Source organism: Empidonax traillii, unplaced genomic scaffold, assembly GCF_003031625.1.
Source record: "Empidonax traillii isolate 1590-97213 ecotype Southwest subspecies unplaced genomic scaffold, ASM303162v1 scaffold355:size2308892, whole genome shotgun sequence".
NCBI lineage: Eukaryota > Metazoa > Chordata > Aves > Passeriformes > Tyrannidae > Empidonax > Empidonax traillii.
Window position 1 is genome coordinate 2,289,028 of NW_020955548.1, and position 15,072 is coordinate 2,304,099.

The 15,072-nt window shown below is 39.2% G+C and overlaps 1 protein-coding gene across 4 annotated transcripts in view; it reads left to right on the forward strand.

Moving 5' to 3' along the window:
* LOC114061759 (RING finger protein 151-like) overlaps window positions 1–11,374 on the forward strand; it is a 12,658-nt gene extending 1,284 nt beyond the window's left edge. Inside the window, exons 2-7 of one of the 4 annotated variants that reach the window (XM_027892526.1) lie at window positions 3,506–3,632; window positions 4,596–4,837; window positions 6,048–6,187; window positions 7,870–8,032; window positions 9,375–9,495; window positions 10,422–11,374. In XM_027892526.1, coding sequence (XP_027748327.1) covers window positions 4,632–4,837; window positions 6,048–6,187; window positions 7,870–8,032; window positions 9,375–9,495; window positions 10,422–10,658 — 867 coding nt within the window. In that variant the 5' untranslated portion in view covers window positions 3,506–3,632; window positions 4,596–4,631 and the 3' untranslated portion in view covers window positions 10,659–11,374. The remainder of the gene's footprint in view (window positions 1–3,505; window positions 3,633–4,595; window positions 4,838–6,047; window positions 6,188–7,869; window positions 8,033–9,374; window positions 9,496–10,421) is intronic. The other 3 variants (XM_027892525.1, XM_027892527.1, XM_027892528.1) reach the window with 3 other exon arrangements.
* The last annotated feature ends 3,698 nt before the right edge of the window (window positions 11,375–15,072 follow it).

Below are 15,072 nucleotides of genomic sequence, written 5' to 3' on the forward strand. Positions count from 1 at the left end.
ATCGTTGCCCCGCCCTGAAATGCCTTCCCAGGCCGGACCCGGAGGCTTTCCCACTTCTTGCTGTGCAAAATTCCCCCTCCCACGACCCCCAGGAGAGAGAAGCCCCTCTGACCCTGCTCTTGCCTCTGTGTAGCAGAGCCTAGTCCTGCACAGCCTCAGAGGTGCTCAAAGAGTCATGGAAACGATCAGGTTGGAAAAGATCTCTGGGATGATCTAGTCCAACCTCTGACCAAAGACCACCTTGTCAACTAGACCATGGCACTGAGTACCACATCCAGCCTTTCCTTAAACACCTCAGGGAATGGTGACACCACCATCTCCCTGGGCAGTCTGTTCCAATGTTTAATCACCCTTTCTGTGAAGAAATTCTTCCTAATGTCCAACCTAAACCTCCCCCTTAAGCCTATGTCCTCTTGTCCTCTTGCTTGTTACTTGGAGAAGAGGCCAACCCCCACTTGGGTATAACCTTCTGTGACTTGTAGAGTTACAAGGTTTGAACGTCCTTTTCTCCAAGTTAAACAAGACCAGCTCCCTCAACCATTTCTCCCAGGACTTGTGCTCCAGTCCATTCCCAAACAACATGGGATGAGAGTTGCTGAAAAGTTAATACCTATGAAGTGTAGAGGAGATTTTTGCTTGTCAAAAGTGGTGTGGGGGGAATAAAATATATATGTGAAACGACGGAAAGCAAACACCATGTAATAGTTTATCTTTTTTCTCCCACACAAAGACATCCCTGTGCAATTATACCCTTTACAATTTATTCATCCTCCCCCATGTGTTCTTCATGTGCCTTGCTAGTCTTGGTGCTTTGTGATCTGGGGTCTTCTAACACCTTGGTGGATTTTCTCTCCATCTCCATGCAGGCAAGCCATTAATTGTTCTTATTGTGTAGAGTTGCAGCTTCTGCTGATGGCTGTGAGCTCCTTATCTTCTGTTTTGTGTTACTTGTGCACCTGCTCTCTGGCAGAGCATGGGAAAGTCCTAGACTTAGGATAAACATTACTTAGCAACAACTAAAACATCAGTGTGTTGCAACATTCTTCTCATTCTGAAGATAGAACACAGCACTGTACTGGCTACTAGGAAAATTCCTAAGAAAATTAACTGTGTTCCAGCCAAAAGCTTATCTGTGTGAAAGTCCACAGTTTTGAGTCCTCAGGCTTCCAGCAACTCAAGCTTACTCATAATGAGCAAGTAAACATAAGTAAACAGCATACTAAATCACACAGTGTTGTAACTATATTAAGTGGCTCATCCTATTAAAAATTACTTATTTAAGCTAAACAACTAACAACTGTCAACAAAATAGTTTCTAGGTGCAAACAAAAAAGGAGCGTGAGAGTGACAAATGGTGAATTGTAATATGAAAAGTTTTGAGGCCAAGGAGGAAGGAGAAGTATGTGTGAATGAGCAGAGGCTGAAAATTAGCTCATTTTGTGGTGGAACTACTGATTTAAGTCATCTGTACTGCTAGAGTGGCATTCATCTGATGTTCTCTCTGCCTTTCTCTTGACTAAAGTTTATATCTTGAAGTTTGCAAGAAGATAAGACTTCTCTGGTTCTTGAGGTCAGGAAAATTCTACTGGAAGAGGTCTGGCACTTCAGTAACAGCTGGGACATTATCTTTAGAGCACCCCTCGTGTTTTTTGCCTCAAAGTTCCCATCCACTCTTCATTTGACCTACAGTTTTGTTTGGGGCTATATATAGACATATATTTATTTATACTCATATATATGTATTTGTTGCACTTCATTTTTCTGTCAGGCACAAATAAAGTTTTTTTTCCTTTTGATAAAAATATTTTCCTGTGTTCTAATAGACTTTAAACTTGCTAAAATATGCCAAAGAGTCTCTTGAAGACTTGGTCCTTAGGGATCAGCAATGTATATGCAAAATGTAGCTTACAGCATCCACAGTTCCAGTGAACAGAGACTCTAGGACAGCAAAAATACTTACCATTTTGTTGGCTTCTTTTATGCATCCTTAAAAGTTTTGTAAAAGCAGAATCCTCTGGGATTCACCAAATCAAAATACAGGCTCATGTTTCAAAGTACTGAATCTATGTATGTTTAACAGTCCTCCAGCATAAACATACTATATGTTTCAATATTTTCATCAGTATTGGAAACTGATGTTTGATTTCACATTCTCCTTACCGATAATTAGCACTGTTCTCTGCTTTTTAAACTTCCCCTTGTGGTCCTTGCTTTCCTTACAGTCACAGCTTTGTGCAAAGATGACATTTTGTTCGCACTGAAGTGGCAAAATCCTGAATTTTCTTTCTGCGGGAAACCTGTAAAACATGCAAGGAGCAACAGTGTAAAAATAATTGTTTATCATCTTCTAAGATGATAAACTAAAAAAGACTCTTTTAAGACGTAGAATGTCTGTGCTGTGAAGGAAGAAACAGCATAGCCTAGATACCTGCAAATTTAGCTTGCCTGTGTTGTGGGTGATAGTGTAGCCACAGAAGCACAGAGTTAAACACAGGCTGTAAAATGTGCCAGGGACATGGTCAGGAGTCTGTGGATTGTGCTCCCTGCTTTTGTGGCAACACTCAGTAGGTCACTTGGCTTATAGGTGTCCCAGCTAATCTAAAACTGACTCGAGCATCTCTGCAAGCCTTGGTGCTGGCTGTGCCATCAATGTGCCAGTAGAAACACAGCACAATACGGAAACCAAGCAGCAGATGATGTGTTTTGTGTTCGGGTAATGTGCACACCTGCTTGTGTTATGTGTGCTTTTATTATGGCTTTTATTAACTTTAGTCTTAGCAAATGCCCTTGTAACACAGCACGTTTTGTAATCAGTGAAGATACGCTTTGCTACTCAGATACATAAAAACTTCTGAATTCTAGTTGTTTTCATGAAGAGGAATTGTGGAGCTGTTTTTTCTCTTCAGAACAAAATTTGACATTAGTCCTTAGAGATCCTTGCAATTGCTATTTATCAACTTAGTAGATTTAAGTAATGGCATCCGTTAGGTTTTGCTATACTTTTTTTAAGTGAGCAAGCTTATGTAGCAAGTTATCCTGCACATCAGAGCAATGATATTTGTCAATGCAGTGAACTTGACTATAATAGTTCTCTTTTAAAAATTAACTGCATGTCATGCCCAGTTCAAAACAGATTAGATTAGAAACTTCCATCTTTTTGAGGAATATAATTTTACCAGATTTCAGTTGCTACTTTTCAATAATATTGAATTCTGTTGTCCTACAAACAAAACCGGCTTCAAAATTGAATGGCAGCAGGATGTTCAGTTATGTGCTAAGTATCTGCATCAGTAATCGAAAGAGAGACTGATGGCTTTTTTTTTTCCCACACAGTATAGTCAGATCTCTTGTGCTGTAGGTTTTTCAGTGGCTTGCTTTGGAAAACTTGGTTTTAATGGGCTGTTAGGATAACATCTATGTCTAACCAGTAGCTGGCTGGTTAGACATAGGGCTTAGTAACTTAGGAAACACTACTGAACCTTACTCTTTCTAATTTTTCTCACAGGCATAATAAAGCAGTGAAGAGAAACTGAAGGAGGTATTACATGCCTTACTGATCAGAAAACTGTTTCTGAAGTCTACTTCAGAAATATATATACAAACTACATATATATGTAGTAAAATCTACAAAGGTAGGATGTCTTCTGTTTCTGTTTTATTTAGAAAACCTCATAACTAATGAAAACTTCTTCTACAAGTCTCAGTGGGGTTATAAAAGTAATTTTGTATGTTAAGGAGCAATATGGAACCTAAAACATATTCTTTTAAATGAGTTCTGTAGAGTCTTAATTGAGTTTCAATAGGCTTTTCACTATAGGATTTTGATGAAGGCAGATTGCCCCTTAGTTCTTCTTTACAAAGCTTTCAAATCCATTTAAAGGCTACTCCATTTAATAAAATAGACCATGTAGGAGAAGACTGTACCTCCTCATGATTTCAGGATTAGCTGCAGTTTTGACTTCTTTTACTTCCTGAATATTAAGTATTTCTTTAGGCATGTGGAGATTTCATGCTGTTCCCTCTGGAATGGAAGTCTGAACAGAGACTCTTAGTCTTTTTTTTTTTTTTTTTTTGGCAGTATGATAGTATGAAATTCACATTTTAAGAGATGTGCGGTTCATAAATACATGATCTGCTCGTTGAAAGTGCCACAGCTATTGTCTGTAAGGGCACAGTTTTGTAAGCTTGTAAGGCATTACATAAAAGGCATTACGATGGAAAGCAGACATTTGCATTTGAACTTCAGTGATGTTTCTGCTTCAGGTAGAGTCCTTGTAAACAGAAAATGTATGTTTTGTAGTGGCTGCTACAGTTATGTTCAATAACAGAGTTTAGAACAAGTGTAGCTCAGCTGTCTGCTAACGTTTTTGCTTTCAGAATTCAGAGAATATGGATATAAAATTGGAATCCTGACATTCAACAGTACAATCCTCAAATTCTCACTGAAATCTCAAGGTCTCCAAAGTATGTATTTGCATTCACACCTGTGAAGTTCTTTATTCACGTTAAGGTCCCCATGTTCCTAGAGTTGCTTTCAGCCCTTTTGTGTATCTAACCACACAGATTGAGCACAAAGATGGCTTTAATTCTATATAGGTTTTTTTTTAATAGGTTGAAAGTGCGTGGAGAGCATGGGTTATGACATTGAGCGTTTTGTGGGCTATGTTAACGAGGGGCTGTTGTGCTCCATCTGCCGGGACGTGTTGGAGGATCCATTGCAGGCTCCCTGCGAACACGCCTTCTGCGCTGCCTGCATCCATGGCTGGCTTGTTCATCACAGTAACTGCCCCGAAGACAGACAAGTGATTGATGTGTCTTTGCTACGGCCTCTCTACAGGTATTCCACAATCTTGCTGTATGTTGAAATTACGTGAATTTAGGATTTATCAATTTTGCCTGCACAACCTCATCTCTTTTTATTTACTCACTCCAGCTGTCTTTATCCAGTATGCCTGTGGCAGAAACTGATCACTTACATGAAAGCATTAGCCTTTCCTGTTTATTATAACTAACTTTTAGGATGTTTAAATTTCAAAATTGAAAGAATATGTCTTTTGTTCTCCACCTTTTTATATCTTGAATGTCATTTCTAGATACCTATCTGGACATTATTCTAAATGCCTCCTACAGCATCAAAACATTCCATACTTTATTTCAGAGAAAGCAAGCAAAGCAACTCTGGACAACAGTCACTACACTGTATATTTTTTTGTCTTATCTACATACTGTAGTGGGGTTTGTAATGAATAATTCCTGGACATATGACCTTCAAATTCTTTAAAAAAAAAATCTTTAGACAAAAGAATGCCTGTTGTGAGCCACCTTGCCATGTAAAGCAGGCTGTTTTCACAAGTGCCTTCCATAACTGGTCAGGCAGTTGGACTAGATGATTGTTGCTGGTCCTTTCCAAACAAACTATTCTGTTTTCACTCTTAATTCCTGCTATTGCCGGCACAACAGAGTTTCATCAGTAGATGTGGCTTGCTGTTTGATACCTGCATTGTCTAATCTTGCTCAGATTAAGTGTTATGTTGTGTTTAAAGTCTTCAGCTGCAGGTGTTAAATTTACTTCATTGGTACTCACAACATAGTTTTGTTATTAATGAGATTTTACTGTGTGGAAGTTAACTGCAGTGTAGACAGTGCACTAGAGTTTAATTTTTAGATTATTCTGTCTATACTCACTATAGTCTGTTTAGTTTAGCACACTTAGAAATACAACACTTAAATGATGAGTTAGTAGCCGTGGTGTTTGTTATTGGCAATATCTGCTGAGTCAGTGAAAGGTCACAGTTCAAAAATTATTCAAAATAAAGATTTCCTTTGCACGTTTAGTTTGGGAGACTGAATTTTCCATTAACATTGTTTCTTTCAAGCTGGGTTTTTTCCGATATGGTCACTTGAATTCTTTTTAAAAAATTAAGCTGGTTTCTCACAGTTTTTCCTAACAGAGATCAGAATCTTACTTTTTTTTCCCTGAAGTTGAAAATAAAGTTTTGTAGTAACATTCCAAGATTTAAGAACAAATTCTTTTTCTTTGCATGTAGATACATGAAAAATGATTTAAACCGTCTTCAGCTGCATTGCAGAAACAGAGAGTACGGCTGTGAAATGGTTTGTTCTCTGGAGTCTATAGACAGGCATGAAAGGGAGTGTGAGTACAGTCAGATTCCTTGCTCCAATGCTGGTGAGTAACATTCAGAGAAGTTAAATCCTTTATGTTTACAAAACATGTGTTTGTCATCTTCCGGTCGACAGAACTGCAGTAACGACCATTGTTTTCAAACAGAAATTCAAAGCTTTGGCATGACCTGCTCTTTACAGCAGTGTTTTTGAACAAAACATGGTACTGATTTATGGCAACCATGATGATTAAAAGGGTTTCTTATCCAAGAACTAATCAAAATGAATGAGTATGATGGACTTCAGATGTATGAAATGTAGTAATGCATTTGTTTTGCAATTCTGACTATGTGTTCTGATGTTTGAATTAGTGCAGTAGCACTTGCAGAACACTTATGGGTCACAATTTATTTATATAACAACTGGTTACCTGGTGCTCGCACTGTCCCGTGGTTTTAACAAAAATGTGTCTTGGAAATCAGAATTGTTCTAAGCTAAATTCTGATTAGAATTGCGTTCATGCCGAGATGTTTATTTAAAACAAGCTTACACCTTTAAAAAGGAACATATTGCTAAAATTTCCCAATTGATCTCATTCAAAATGTTGTATGTTTCTAGATAAAGTTAATTTCTAATTAGTAATGCTAAGGGCATAGTTGAGTCTGCCATTGTAATTAATTATGAGATGATTAAGGTGCTAGAATTGCTCTACTGGAAGTTACAATTTCTCTCAGCAGTAAGTGGCTCCTGCAGATGCTTCAGATTCACCTGTTCTAGTTTCTGCAGAAATAGTGTCTAGGGAGTTACCACACCTGATGTCTGCTGTTCAGAATGTGAGAGCTCTTACGTCTCTTGAACTCTCTCCCAAGAATACACTGGAGTGTATTTTGAGTACCTCAATTACAAATCATTATATTTATTAGTAAAGCTCTTCTAGAGGCCTCTTTTGTCATTTTCTGATAAGGTTTGTTGGAAAGTTTCATTACTCCGTTGTTTCAGTTCCATTATGTTGTTTTTTCTCTTCAGGTTAAATGCAATTGTGTATTATAGCACACAGGTCCTCAAAGCTTAAATGTTAAGACTACATACTTCACACTGAGAGTGTTAAATGTAACAATAATTTATATATAGTGTTCATATTTGATTTTTTACATTTTACTTTTATTCACTCTGGAAGTACAAAGTTTATATCCTAGAATTTCTGTGGAAATGTTTCAATTCTTGTATGAGGTATTGATTGTTCATATGTAAATGTTCTTTCTTATTTGTGTGGTCCAACAAACTGCGAGGAAAACAAAGTTACACTCCATCTCACCCACATCTCTCTTACCACATATCTTTGGGCTTTTTTCCCTAAATTTGAGAACCTAATATTTTTTTACACATGTGCATTCTTCATCAATTTCAGTTTTTGCAATCTGTGATGGAAGCACATGCAAGCTGACAGTGTTCTTAGACTGGCATCGGCATTATCGTTACTGAAGTTGCTTTAATGCCAGAACAGCAGTAGAAGGCTTTACAGAAAATAAAATGCCTTCTTCCAACCTCTCTTTTCAGTTAATGGATAAATATCTTAAGATTTCCTAACAGTGTTGTATTATGAGCTATGTGTGTATAACTGTCATGTTTCATGTTCTAAAGAAATAATTCTTTTCAGCTTCCTTTCTTGAGTGTTTTTGTTTGGAATTCATCAAAGTGCTTCTGTTGGTTGTAACTGACTGGTTTACCTTCCTCATCCCTGTTCAGGCTGTACAGTGCAGATCGAGCGGCGTAACTTGGATGGTCACCTGGCCGTGTGTGAGTACCGGAGCCGGGAGTGCCCCAATGGCTGTGGTTACACCATTCTCAGCGCGGAAGACACGCAGCACAACTGTGTAGCCGAGCTAAGAACGGAGCTGGAACTGCTTCGGTACAAATCTTCTACTTCTTTGGTGTTTGTTAGTCTGGGCTTAAAGTCACTGCATAAAGCACTTCAAATACCAGTACTGGATCCTGGTGTGTGTTAAATGATCTGTTAATTACTCGATACTAATGGGCCAGAGTTTTATTATGTGTCAGCACAGACTTCAAATTCCTGTTGGTTTGATTCCTTTTCTTTTTTTTTTTTTTGTGTCTATATTGCTATAAATCATAAAATGCTATCGCTTGCAGTTGAACAAAACTGTGAGCTTACTATATAAAATGACAAAAAACCTAAGAAAGCTGGACTTAAGATGACAATTTAATTTTTCTGTTGGCCTGTTACAGACCCAAAGTCACATTATTTAATAATTATATTATGTTTTTACAGATGCAGAATATAAAAATCTGTAATTATTTTTCCAGGTACAGGTAGATTAAATTGCTGAAAATCCAATTGTCATTTTTTTGTTAAAGTTCTGATGGATAAATAACAGTCAGTGAATATGATTTTTTTTACCAACGTATTCCTTTTCCTCTCATGTATGTTTCTGTAATTCTCTAGCTTTCCCTCTCCATTCTATTCCAGTTGGACTCTTTTTTGTTTTTTTTTTTTCTCATGCTCTCTCCCATTTCCTGTGAAGTCAACCTCAAATATGCCTTAAATGCATTGAAACACAAGGCATTCTGATACCAATTTCTGAACTCAGAAGTTTAATACAGTACCAGCTAGTTTTTGGATGTGAAGCTGTTTGAGTGATTAGGTTTGGTGAGTGATTAGATACGGTTTAGTGCATACTGTCACTTAGTGTCCACCATGACAGTGACGAGTACACAGAAGCACAGAATCATTTAGGCTAGAAAAGACCCTCAAGGCCATCAAGTCCAACCATTAACCCAGCACTGCTGAACCCATCCCTAGAACCATGTCCCAAAGTGCCACATCTGCACAGTCTCACCTCTTCACATGTTTAGCAATACTGTAGGATTCAGACTTTTTAATCTTTGCTACCTGTGTTTAGCAATACTAAGCCAGCACATACTGTAGGCAAGTGGCAGAAAATCACCTAAAGTCATAAATACATGTTTTTGAGCTCATAAAATTGCTTCAGGAATATGATACAGTTGACCCTCTATAGGCTGTTCATGGGCACTTTAGTGCCCCTGGGCAAGATGCACTTCTTTATGATTTTTTTTTTTTTTTAATTAATAAATCATGCCTCTAGAGGTGTGCCTTGTAGAGTTTGAAGGGAATCAGATCAGAGCATTTAGCTGCAAGAAGGCTTTCTGGAATTTGAATATCATTCTTTTCCATACTTACAAGACTTAACAAGGAGAAATAAACTTTTTAGGTCAGAAATGATCTGCAGAGTGGAGGAGGCAAAACATGAGATGGAGTCAAGGTTAGATTCACAGAGAAGGCATATGGTCCAAAAAGAGAGTATTCTGCAAAATGAAATTGAAGAACTAAAGGTAAATATGATAATTTTCCTTTTTTTTTTTTCCTCTCTTAACAGTTTAGCTTTTTGACTGATAGCAATATCTTATTTTGTAAATATAATCACATACAGAGGAGAATGACATTAAGTATGGGAAGCAAAAGTGGCAACGCTTTGTCAGGTTAACCGGGTCTGAGCGCTGTATTTCCATGGTTTGTCTGCTTTAAGTTCACTTGGAACTCACCTGGGCACCCCCTGCAAGGACTGCAGTGTTCTTGCTTGTATGTAACATTGTGGATTTTCAGTGTCTATAAACTCAGGGCAGAGATCACAAATCAGGTGTAGTTAAATATCCAGCTCGTTTTCTTGATGCTATGCAAAGTGGTTTAATCCAGAGCTGACACAGAGCACTACTGCCAACAGTGTTGTTTACACTGTGTTCCAGCTGTGGTCAGAAGGTTGGAAAGTTGCACCATAAACGTCATCAAGTAAAAATTAGCAAGACCGCCTTATCTTTTCAGTCATCCAGTTGTTGTTTTATCACAGGCTAAAAATTTTTAAAGCCCAAAGCAATGGATGTGCGTCATAGTTTAAATTTTAGTTTCTGCTGAATTTGATGTTAAATCCATGAATTATGTATCTGAACATAACCAAAACTTTATTTTGGCTGGGGTCTTGAAATAGAAAGTATAAGCAGGAACTGGGTGAATCTGCTGTTTCTTATCATACTTTACAAGAAACTTTTTGAAAAGTTATTGGAATCTTTAAAACAAGACAATCCCAGAAGGGGAATGCTGGATTGTCTCAAATTGTTTATATTTGCTCCACTATCAAAAAATTATTTCAGTGTTGCTTCTTCTTTGTAATCCATTTGTAATATATGCATGTCCAGTTCAACTTCATCCCACCGTCATTAGAAAAGGGTTTGTTTCTTGCAGTAAACTTGCATTTGCATTTCAGAGTCAGATATCACGACTGATGTCAGATGTACGCTCTCTGATGGCTGCGGAGAGACAGCACCGTCAGGAGCTGGAGCAGGCAGAGCTGGAAAAACGGGAGTTAATGGAGCTGCTAAAAGGGCTGCAGAAGGACTGCCGATTAACTACAACAGAGGGAAGCAAGAAGTCAATGAATTTCCGTCCTCTGACACGACTAGAGAGTGTAAAAAGAAAGCCGAGAGAAGTTACAGTTATCTAAACAGTAGTAAGCTCAAAAAGTATTTTCTTCTAATACTGACTTCTGGCAAACTTCTCTACTTTCTCTGAATAATTGGTAAACTTTATGTAATTTCTGATTCACTTATTTTCTTTTAAAGTCTAAATTACAGCTGTGTTTCCTTTGGGGGCATAAAAACAAATGGGAGAATTTTTTTCTGAGGGAACACTGGGAGTTAAAACCAGTAATTGGCAAATGTATTTTTAGGTAATGTTTTTATAAAAAGGGGGAAGGAGACTTATTATCTCTTCAATGCATTATTTACTAGAGCCTTTTAGAGTCAAAGATACAGACTATAATGGACCAGGAAGGAAACAATCTTGGAGTACCTATGTTTAAAGCACAAGAAAGCAAATGTGATTCATCGGTAATGCCATTTGGGATGTACTTAATTTTGGGAAAAGTGAATAGTAGAATTAGTAAGTCAGTAACAGAAATTAATAATTTTTTTTTTTTAATCTGTAGATCATATTTCAAAGGTGGAAGCAAGCACTTTAATTTGTAATTCTGCTATGTAACAGCTTCAGGTGAGGTTGACTGTTGCTTTAGAGCTTTTTTAATTTCCCAGGCTCATACACTTAAAAGACTAATACCAAAGCCCAAGGTAACAGAACAACCTAGAACCTTTTACATAGATGTGTGAGTAACTTGGAGTTTGTGGGAGGGGATCTATATTTTATTTAAAAATGTGAAGCTTTTATATGTGAAAGTATCAGCTATTTCTACAGGGTCCTCTCTGCATAAGACCAGTTCATTTGGTACTCAGTATCTTTAAAGCACATGTGAATACCTAGAATATCCTTCATTTTCTTTTGGCAGATTTAGGGCTACTTAAACATTAATATCCACAACAGATATTTGCTCAATCACTTGGACTTCAGACATCTATGCTCAAGAGCATGCAGGGTGTGCCAGAGCCTGGCGCTGGCATCAGAGGGTGACAGAGTGTGGTGGGTTGACCTTGGCTGCACACCAAGTGTCCATCCAGTCACTCTATCACTCTCCTTCCCAGATGGAAAAAGGGAGAGAGAATAATATGGAAAACGACTTGTGGTTTGGGATAAGGCAGTTTACTAAAGCAAAAAAGTAAAAACTTGTGCGTGCAAAAACAAAGAGAAAAATTAAAAAGGTTTATTCTCTACTTCCCACTAGCAGCAATATCCAACCACTTCCTGGGAAGCAGAGCTTTGAAAACACATAGTGGTTTCTTAGCAGGCAGCCATTGGAAACAACGATTTCCCCCCCTTCCTGCTCCTTTCCTTAGGTTTTATATCTAAACTGACATCATGTGGTATGGAATATCCATTTGGTTAGTTTAGGTCAGCTGGCCTACTTGTGTCCCCTCCCAGAAGGAATGTTCCAGTGCTGATGCTGTGCTCAACAGTAGCCAAAACACTGGTGTGTTATCAACACCCTTCTAGCAACCATTGCAAAGCACATCACTGTGAGGGCTGTGTGGGGAAATGAACTCCAGCTCAGCCAGGTGAAGTAGAACCTCCACCTCTTATTCCATTCCACTTGCGTCATACTCAGATCCCATGTTATTTATATATATATGTATATATCTTCTGACTATCTGCTGTGACTTCATAGATAGATATTATTTTTTTTCTAATTTATGGCCTTCTTCCACCCCCCCAGATCTTGGGCTTCATTCCATCAGGATGGGTAATCAGGACAGTAGAAGCAACACTGTCATTGGGCACCAACACCACTCCAGCTTGGGTTGTTTTCACACTCTTCATCCTCCTCTCAAAATTTACTCTTCATTGTCCCCTTACTCTACTTCCTCCAACATACAACTTAAAACACAGATTATCTTTCCCCCAAGGTTAAATCTCCTTGGGGCACACACTGAGTCTCCCCATCTTCCCACATTAACCACCAGGTACACTCTAGTCCCTGAGCAAAGTCAATCCCTAGGATGGGTTTGCCTTTTCTCGTGGGAGGAGAAACCCACACCAACTTCCCCATGTGTAGTATGGGTACCTTATCTCCTCCCACAGTGTGTAGGGGTTTTGTTTGGGCAGGACCAGGGCGGTTCGCAGATCCCCTGGTGTTGATCAGCCAAGTGGCTTGAGCTAAATTTGCCTCCCAATGCTTCCATGTCCCATTACCTGCTGCTCTTAACATAGTCTTCAACAGTCCATTATACCTCTCAGTCTTTGCAGAGGCTTGTGGGTGATAAAGGATGTGATAGATACGCTCAATGCCATGTTTCTTTGCCCAAGAACTTATAAGGTTATTCTGAAAGTGAGTCCCATAATCTGATTCAATTCTCTCTGGGGTTCCATGTCACCACAGAATGTGCCTCTCGAGGCCTACAGTGGTGTTTCAAGCAGTGGGCTGGTTTACAGGATATGTTTCCAGATAGCCAGTTGTTGCCTCCACCATGATGAGTATGTAGTTCTTGCCTTGGTGTGTTTGTGGCAGTGTTCCAGTGCAGTCAGTTTGCCAGGCCTCACCATACTGGAAGCCCAGCCACTGCCCTCTATTCCAGGGAGATTTTATTCACATGGCTCCCTGTAGCACTGGTTGCATGATGTGTTGAGGGGATGTTCCCTTTGAACATCCAGTGCAGCACAGGCAACTGCGGTGCCAAGAGGAGACATGCTTCTGTTCCAGCAACTTCTGAGGTGGCTTGAATGCCCTCATAGGCTGCTAATATCTCCTTTTCAGTTGACATGTAGTGGGCTTCTTATCGTCAATAGCCCCAACTTTGACCCTTATGGTCAACCGTGGGTTTCTCGTGTTGTTCTCTGCTAGAGGCTCCAGGTGAGACCATGCTTCCCTGCTGCCATGTAGAGAATATTCTGCACAGCTGGTCCTGTGCAGACAGGCCCTGGAGTTACTGCACGAGTATCTCCTGTTCGGTCTGCTCGAAGACCTGTTGTTGTTCAAGGCCCCACTCAAAAGGGTCACTCAATAGAGGGGGCTCACAGGGTGACTGTAACCTGGAATGTACATCCTCCAGAAACCGACAAGGCCTAGGAAAGCTTGTGTTTCCGTCTTGTTAGCCAGTGGAGACATAGGTGCTATTGTGTTCACCACATATGTGAGCATAGACACAGACCCACCAGGTGGAGGGCAGCTGGCAAATCATTTATTAACGGTCAAGCCCAGGTTTTTATACCCCTCAATTACGTAAGAGGTTATGTCACCACAGAACACATGCTATTCCCAACCGATCATTCTTGAACCCGTCTAGTGGGCATGTGCAGTCCAGCCCTCTCTTCAGGCACCTTCTGCAGAGACTACATTTCCCATCCTTCCTTCTGACAATCTTCATCACCTACCCATTCCTCATAATCCTCATAATTCTCGGACAGGGGCATAGCACAGGACGGCGGTGGCAGAATATGGCTTATTAATGTAATATAAGAAGACACAACCCAGCACTTAGGATTGCCAACAACCAAATCCTTTATTATAAGAAAACAACACCCTTATATACTCTTGGACAACACGGGATTCTCCTGACCAACCACAGTGAGACTCACTCTGCCCATGTGTGTCAGAGTACAGCATTGGAAACTACCAATCCCAGAATGCCTCAGCCAGCATCCCTGGGACATGTTTCCTACATCTCCCCGATTGAAATATTTAAGACAAATCACAGAACAGTGCAAATAACAGAGCAGTATGTCTTTAAACTTTGTAAACCTTTAACAATTACTATAGTATCAGTGTGACCCACCTCATCGCTTACTTTGGTTCTTTAACAAACTTATTTATTGGAAATATTCTCTTTAACCTTTTGAACCTGTTTAACAGAAGCTTGAACCTTTATTTTTCTGAGGGGTATAGTGTAACCAGGATAAACAACTTTATTGATCTGGGGGCTTTTGGCCTAACTGAGTAGTACTTATGCAACTGGACACCCTCATTTATCTCAGGGTTTACATAGAACAGAGAAAACTCAATGTTATTTCAACAACAGGGTAAATTTCATAAACTGAACTCTTCTAGTATGACTATGTGGCTGAGGTAATGGTACCTTTGTAAGGCTTAGTGTTTAAAGTGCTTTATACACTTATACACGACTCCATTCATTCACACACACTCACACCAGCGGCTGCCGCACTCATTCTTCACATGCACACCCATGGCTTTTAACAAAACTGTATTTTCCCACATTGGTCATCTTCAATAGTAAATATCAAATGGTAAACATAACTGTGCTTATCTGCAGTTTCTTCTCTCTGGATTACTCTGGTTCTTGCTGCTGCTGTGAGGATGTACCTGTGTATGGTCTGACACACCTGGAGGGAATTCATTTCAGTTCTTTACCTGTAGATACATGTCGGAAAAGGAAGAACTCGACCACCTTATCAGATTGGTTCATCGAGAACTCGTTTATTGGCAATAATCAGAAGGCTTATATGTGGTTACATAA